General features: G+C 41.8%; 1 protein-coding gene across 1 annotated transcript in view; it reads right to left on the bottom strand.

Moving 5' to 3' along the window:
• Positions 1 to 4275: 4275 nt before the first annotated feature.
• Positions 4276 to 7929, bottom strand: part of SLC25A47 (solute carrier family 25 member 47) — a 28079-nt gene continuing 24425 nt past the window's right edge. The window contains exon 7 of the mRNA XM_050956010.1: positions 4276 to 6320. Within this exon, the coding sequence (XP_050811967.1) occupies positions 6040 to 6320 (281 nt within the window). The 3' untranslated portion in view covers positions 4276 to 6039. The remainder of the gene's footprint in view (positions 6321 to 7929) is intronic.

Here is a 7929-nt window from a genome sequence, read left to right as displayed (position 1 = left end):
GAGTCTAACTTGTAAATTGTTCTAGATATGCTAGTAAGAGTCCATATCTCAAAAAGAAATGAAATTCTTAGTAGATCCAACTTTTTTTATCCTATGTTTCTCAGCTTCATGGAGTGGGTTAAAATGGTGGCTGCTCAGGGACATATTGCACATACACAGTAGGTGAGTTTTTCAGGGTAAATTGTACAGGAATATGTTCCCGATGTGAAATAGATATGGAGTATACACATCTCTGTTGGTGAAGCAGAGAACTGGGAGTCACGCTAACTCCGCCACAGCCTTCTGGCAAGTCACAGAACCTCCTCTCCCTTCATTTTCACATCTGTAACAGTGGAGTGATAATACTTACCTCCCCAGACATTGGACCAAGTTCACTTATGTTTGTAAAGTTTTTATACTCATATGGAAGACACCATAGAAATGCAAATTACTTTTCCATTACCGGGATCTAAAATACCTCGGATTATGCTGAGAAACCCCTTATGACTGAGGTATTTCTTTTAAGTTGTGCATTTGGTAGAAAATCTACTTCCTCAAAATATCCCATAAACTATTTCCTGTCCACTTTCTTTGAGCAACAGACCCTTACAATCTTTGGTGGAACACATGCAATAGCAATACAATCAATCAACTGACATTTTTCGATGGTGATGAAAATATTATTCATTAGACTGGATCTAAAGAATAACAATTTATGTGTATTTATAACTCATACCTGTCTGGATGATAAAATTGTAAATACAGTTGAGCACTGAAAACAGTGTTATATTGTAATATTTGACGGTCATTTAAAATGAAACAAAAGTAGCTAGGACTGTTTCTAAGATTCCATCCATTAGAGGTTGATTCAATAAACTACACCTCTACCCCGATATAACGCTGTGCTCGGGAGCCAAAAAATCTTACCGCATTATAGATGAAACTTGCTTTGATCCGCCGGAGCGTGCAGCCCCTCCCCCCGGAGCGCTGCTTTACCGCGTTATATCTGAATCCATGTGATATTGGGTCGCATTATATTGGGGCAGAGATGTATGTATGTGGTATGAAAGGTGATAGGTAGTTTGAACCCCCTGAAAAATCTATTTGTCAGGACTTCCATACTGTAGAACCTGGGCACGTGCATACCAAAGTCTGTGGTGGTTGTACAATGAACAGTGCCCTAGTAGTCCTTTACCTATGTAAAGATACACTCCCAACTTTTTTCATACCTTACTAGATAGAGGGTGTGACATTCTGAACGTTGGGGGAGCACCCTGTAGCTCCCCATATTCCTCATCTGTATATAATTGTGATATTACATATAAAGCATGCCTTGTAAGGTATCAAAGGAAAGGTTATGATCTTCTGAAAGTCATTTCTCTGTCTGCATATGTATATCATTAATGCATGTGAAGTTATGAGAATTGTGTTGTATGGCTGTCACTAAAACATGCTGTAAACTGGGGAATCAGCCAGGTATTAGCTCTCCAGAGGCAACAGCAAGGAAAGTAACCAACGCCCGGGTGGAGTGTCAAACAACCCATCAAAAGCCATTGTCCAGCAAGGGAGCTACAATTCAATGACTCACCTGCATGAGGCTACACCAGGGGATTGCTCAACTTTGCCTGCAGACTCAGAAATGCCCCCTAGACATGCCTGGACTTGTATTCTACAAGTACATGGACTGAGGGTATAAAACCAAACACAAGGGGCCCAGGCTTGGCCTTTCTCCTTCACCCACCTATGCTGCAAGCAACAAGGATACTCTGAAGGCTCCAACTGAGGGGACTGGCCCAGATTTCAAGGGTGAAATCTATATACTATGGACAGCAATATCCAGTGAGGTGAGAAAAACTGCTTAATCTAAATGTTGCCCAATCTAATAGGGTTGAGAGTTTAGATTGCAGGGTAATATTTTCTTTTGTTTTGGTAATTAACTCTGACTTTTTGCCTATCACTTAAAATCTATCTTTTGTAGTCAGTAAACTTCTTTTACGGTTTACCACTGAGTTTGTGGCAAATCTGCTCAGGTTTGCAGAAGCTGGTGTATATCCACTGTCCGTTGATGAAGTAGTGAACCAATTAATAAATTTGCAGTGCTTGTCTTGAGCAGTGCAAGATGGTATTTTCCTGAGGTACAGTACTAGGAGCTGGGGGAATTCGGTTCTGGTGCCTTTCTCTGTCTGGTTCATGAGTGTCTCTGGGAGCATTCATGCAATCTAGCTGATTGTGGGGTCTCCATATACGGTTGTGCTGGGCAATAATAGCACCTGGAGGGGTTTGCTGCTGGTCACTAGCCAGGCATTGTGAGAGACAGCCCAGGCAGAAGAGAGTTCAGGGGCACAGCAGTCCCACAGCCCCAGGATGCACCCCAGGGATCCCATCACAGAGGTTTATTGTGGGAAAGGAGGAAAATGTTTAATGAGTTAACTTAAAGTCTGATCCAAAGCCCACTGCAGTCAATGAGAGCTTTTCCATTAAGTTCAATAGGTCAGGCCCTTAATGCATAAGAACATGAAGGACTAATACAGTAGTCCTGCTTAGAGCTAGCAGACAGTGCACAATTTCTCCCTTCCCATCCTCAAAATTCTGCCAATGCACTCGGGTCCTGCACTCTCGCAATTTGGCACAACTGGCAGCTGCTGCTCAGGAGTATGTTGAGTGTTTTTTTAGTATGATGCGAACATACATCCACCTGGGACCAGGTGAAACTTGTTAAAGTTGGGATCTTGCTACCACTTGTTTAAACTTCATTTATGTGCTGAAAACAAATTTATGTGCTGAAAACTACCTCTCACCCCTGACCTGATCTTGGGAGGTTTATGCCTAAAATAAAACTATAATTTATATGTTAGGAAAAGTTAAGAAGCTTAAAGATGTTGATAATAAAAATAAATAAAGCTGTAATGCAAGTAGGAGAAATAAAATGTGTAAGTATTTGTAACAGACTTTGCAAAAAGTATGAGGTGTAATCAGTTAGCATCAAACCTAAATAGTTAACCTAAGTGCTTGATTTAGGGTTATAAGAGTTAGCAAAACAGGCTACAAAACAAAGTGCTTAGTTTTTTCTCCTAGAATATGGGGGCCTGTCGTCACAGACAAAATCTCACTGGGTTTAGTACACTGAAGTCAACTTTACCAACAGCTTCCCATTTATATAGGCCATCACATCACCATAGTATCCGAGCACCTCCAAGTATTTAAAAATTAAAATAATTGCTATCTATCTTCCTTCCCAGCCTGTAGGCAAACTAACTTGATTTCCATCCTGTCATACCTACAGAGGGTATGGACCCTGTACTAGAAAGGTGAAACCCTGTGTCTCCATATGTGAGAAGTTAACTGTTTGATTAATGTGGACTTTTTAACAGTGCCCTTTCTAGCTTCCCACAATCCAACTTTAACCCTGTTTGAGCCACACTCTCAATAGTGTAGAGTATTATGGAATTATGGATATTTTTCTCATTTCTTTGAAGAACTTCCAATGCAAATTTCTTCTGTTTGTGCAGATTTCCCAAGCAGTACAGCACTATATGTCCTAATTTGTTTCACTAAACTTACATTACTGTGGAAGAAAGGGGAACAGAGTGTGCAATTCTGTAACTTTTAACTCAGTTACAGAATTAACTGTATAGAATTATTTTGTATTTAAACTGATAAACACTAGAAGAATGTGAAAACAGAATGAATGAAACATGTTTGCTGATATAATGCTTTAATAAAGTACTGCAGTGATTACTTACAAAAAGTATGTTTCTGAAAACTGAAGTTTACGTATAGCAACAGCATGATTAATATTTTCCAAAGGAGACAGACAAACTCAGATTTCCACTGGAAAGTGTCACTCAACAAATCCCAGAGGTTGGGGAGAACAGAGTCTTCAAAAGCCTCAGTGAAATCCTTGAGAGCTTTTGTCAGATAATGACCAATTGAAAACTTTACCTTGACTTGCTGGTATTTTGTTCATCTCCATATAATAAAAATATAGATCAAGTTGACATAAGTCTGTGTTTAATTTCTCCATTTCAGCTCCTAATACCTAATGAGGCCATCTACTTTCATTTCACACTTTTCTTTTAGCCCCTTTCCCTGTTCTTGTGAAGACTGATCAGTCACTCGCAGATACTGCTTGTCCAAACTCTGCAAGGCCTGAAGTTGCCCCCAAGTTTGAATCCTCTATAGTTTCTGTGAATTAAGGATTCCCCCAAGAGGTTCTGTTCACTGCATACTGCCAGGTGGACCTGAGCTCACAGTTAGTCTCCAGTGCCCCATAACAGGGCAGTAAAGCTGGAGCTATGTGGGAGAAGTTAAGGGTATGAAAGCTATCAAAGCTATTGCTGCAGTGTCTCAGGAGGTTTGGCATGACAAGAGGAACTCAAAAATGAAACTATGGCTCTCCAGAATGAAGAGTGGCTGAGAATGACAAATACTCCTTGTGACTAGCCTTGCTAAATTGCCTCACTTCTTAGTGTGATACACCCTGGAAACCACACGGCAATAGTTGAGAACATTGCCTCAGAGACAGGAAGTAAATGGAAAGACAAAAATATATGCAGCAGACTGGCCCCTCTACCGCAACACTGCTTTAAGTGTAAGGCCATTAACTTCATGTTACAAAAGAGGTTTGTTTACACAGAAAGCCGCAGTTTCTGGCAAAATATGTTTGGTAATCAGCATGGCAAATGTGTTGTCTTCCTTGTGCTGACTGGCCTTCAGCCTGGATAATTTATCAGAAGAAATAGTTCTCTGATAATTAAAGTTGCAATTAATAGCTCATGGTCAAGGCAATGTTAAGCAAAACAGAACTGTCAGTTCCTGGATCCCAGCATTCACACCTCAAAAACACTTTGCTTGGTATATTTGTGATTTACCTGTATCTGTGGTACATACACAGTGTACAGTGTTAGACTTACAGCAAAAGTGGGCTGGTTTGTTTTATTAATCATGCATGTGGAGTGAAGACCAGTTTTTATTTTTCTAGGCAACAGAGAGGGAGAGAGGAGAGACACTGAGTGTCCAGGTACCCCTGTTGTCCCAGGGAAGACAGCATGGTGCCTGCTGGCAGGGGAGGCCATGTCTGAGAGCAAGGAGAGCGGCAGAGTCAAATGATTGGCAAGTGCAACCTCAGGAAGAATAACTAGTTGGACCAATAGGAAGGGAGATGCCTGCCCCTGGGAGCCCTGGAAGGGGGAGGAGCTATGTTGGAGCAGTCTGGAGCCAGACACAAAAAGGGCAGGACTGGCAGTGTGAGCAGCTGGTGAGACCCAGGCTTGCATGCAGGGTTCAGCTGAGAACCGGTCTCTGGGGACCTGGATGCAGAATCCATCAGCTTGGCCCTTTCTTCCAGGCAACTCCCAGTTGAGAGGGCTTTGTTGGGAAAAACCCTGCTTATTAACCTGTGGAGGGGCTTAGCAGCTTATCCCAAGTATGAGGCTGTTGGGCTGCACTAAGCCAAGTCAGCCAAGATGCTAATTGCTGCTACAGACCATAGCGTGGTCAAGGGCCCCTACAAAGTGCACGTATAAAGGGGACACTAATTTTACAGTTGCTATATCAGGTCACATGACTGGGGAACTTGACAGATATTATCAGTGTGGGAACTGATGATCCTGAGAGTAGTGTTTTACCCTGTTACATTTACTTCCTGTTTAACAGGATTACTGTGTTTGTGTTATTTCTTGGGAGTTGGCAAGTAAGTGGGGGTTATCCATGGTTAGAATTGTACTTGCAAGCTGCCCTGGTGAAAGGAGCAAGGGGAGGGTGGAGGCACTGTCAAATAAATTCATATGGGAATACAGAAGTTACACCCTACTGAGCTGAGGCAGGATCCAGAAAAACTCAGGCCTGTCCATTAAAACCTGTGAGATTTCCACTAAAATAGTTAACCAGGAGGAGAGAGGTGCTACACAAGTTTGATCAAGTTTTTACAAAAGTAGGAGACAACTTGACAAGACAACTTGACAAGACCTCCGTTGGTGGACTGTTGTTTGAGTGTTTGGTTACATGAAAAGTCTTCTCAAAGGAAGCAGCCACCTTAGAACTGAGTGATGTAACATGCTTTTACTTCATAAGAGCTTCTGCAAGTCTCATTACAGCTTCGTATGTTACAAACACCACCATGTTCACTGGAAAAGCACGAATGCAGTTTAATCCAAGTCCTTTGAAAAGAACTCTTATTCCATCTTCTTTCACACTTACTCGGATGCAGTGTATGAGTCCTCTGTACTTGCGCTGTCCCAAGTTATCTACTTGCATCCGTGATTTAATTACATCCATAGGAGTAGCTACGGCCCAGCCAAACACACCAGCAAAGCCACCAGAAAGAAGCACAGTCAGTATGTCTGAAAAAAAAGAGAACCAACAGTAGGAGTAGTTAACCAGAGTGTGGCAATGATATAGCAGTAAGCATTTCCAGAGAGACTTTTTCCAGCAACTCGTTCAAATCTAATACTGTGAACAGTTTTAGAAGAGGAAAAACTGCAGAAAGACTGTTTTACTAAAAATTAGTTTTGTACAGTGTGACTGACCTCACAACAGTCCAAATCAGAAATACCTCCACTGATGTCAATAGCATTACAACCGTATAAGTGAGATCAGAGTCTCTTCATGCAGACGTTCCACTGACTTCAACTAGCATTCTAGCAACCTCAGCCAGTCCACTGGATTTATCATGCCATATCAGACCATTCTAGGCTTTCTAGGGGGTTGTAGTGTTCCCATCACTACACTATGCATGTCCATTTATACTGTATAACCATTCAACCAGCACTGTTGATACACCATCAATTTTCAGATGCTGCTTCCAGTTGTGACCAATGCTTGACCTGATGCTGAAATAAAGTGAAATGAATCTACAATGAACCTGACCATTTATGCAATTCGGGAAGGGGAAAAAGGAATTCCTTCCTGCCCAAAGACAAAGCTGTGTTCTTAACAAAACTGTGCCTTGTAACTTCTTTCTCTAGATAGCAAGCTTACTATCCTGTATTGTCCGTAGTAGTAAATTCTGCAGGATATCTAGCACCTGTATATTATATATAGTTCCAATGTTTCCAATATTTTAAATGTGCTACCTTTTGATTTCCCAGCATATTCATTTTTTCATGTAGCAACAAGACAGGTAGCTAGGGGCACCTTACCTATTTTAATGTAGTATTTGGTTTTGAGACACTATAGTTAAGGCTGAGCTGGAGCCTGCCACTCCAAGGTGTTCAGAGCCTCTGCAGCTGGAGTCCACCACCTGTTTCCAATTGCTTATATAAATTTCTCACCAAGAACAATCTTCTTTGCTGAAATTTCTCACAGATGGGCTTAGCCCAGAGCGGGGGAGGCATTTTGTAGTCATCTTGGGGTTATTTGCCTATTAGGAAACTTAGGACATTTTTTGTTTGTGTGTCTGGGATAGTTCAAAGGCCTTTGTTTTCAAACTTCAGCCTGGGCATGTAGCGCATGCAGTGCTGTGGGGTGTAGAATGCTTGGTTTGTCTCATTTGCTGGAATTCCTCCCCATCGCTATCTGAAGAGGAGGTGCATGGCTTGAGAACTCAGCATTCTGAGTGTCCAGAAGAGATTGCTACACTTGGAATAATTACAGTCTAATGAAGCTGGTCTGATTTCACAATCCAAGCAGAGCTGAGTGCAACACAACCCGGATGGGAGATTGCTTAAGGAAGACTCATATCCTGCAAGAAGTGGCGGATTGCACTAGCTGACCCTCCTCTCTCTAAAACCCCAAGCCTTAAAGGGACTGAGGACCTGCCACTCTCTCTGATTGAATTAAATCCTTTGTTAAAGGGTTTATTCAAATGAGAGTTGAGGCCAGTTGGCACTTTGTACAATTAAACCCTTAGTACAGAACCAGTGCCCCATGTATTACTGCCGGACACGGTGCTACCATAAATTGGATGGTTCCAACCCCTGGCAGTCATTAAAAACTGCATAGCACATCATC

Source organism: Gopherus flavomarginatus, chromosome 5, assembly GCF_025201925.1.
Source record: "Gopherus flavomarginatus isolate rGopFla2 chromosome 5, rGopFla2.mat.asm, whole genome shotgun sequence".
Lineage (NCBI taxonomy): Eukaryota > Metazoa > Chordata > Testudines > Testudinidae > Gopherus > Gopherus flavomarginatus.
The sequence above is the reverse complement of the archived record's forward strand: the minus strand, read 5'-3'. Positions and strand labels throughout refer to the sequence as shown.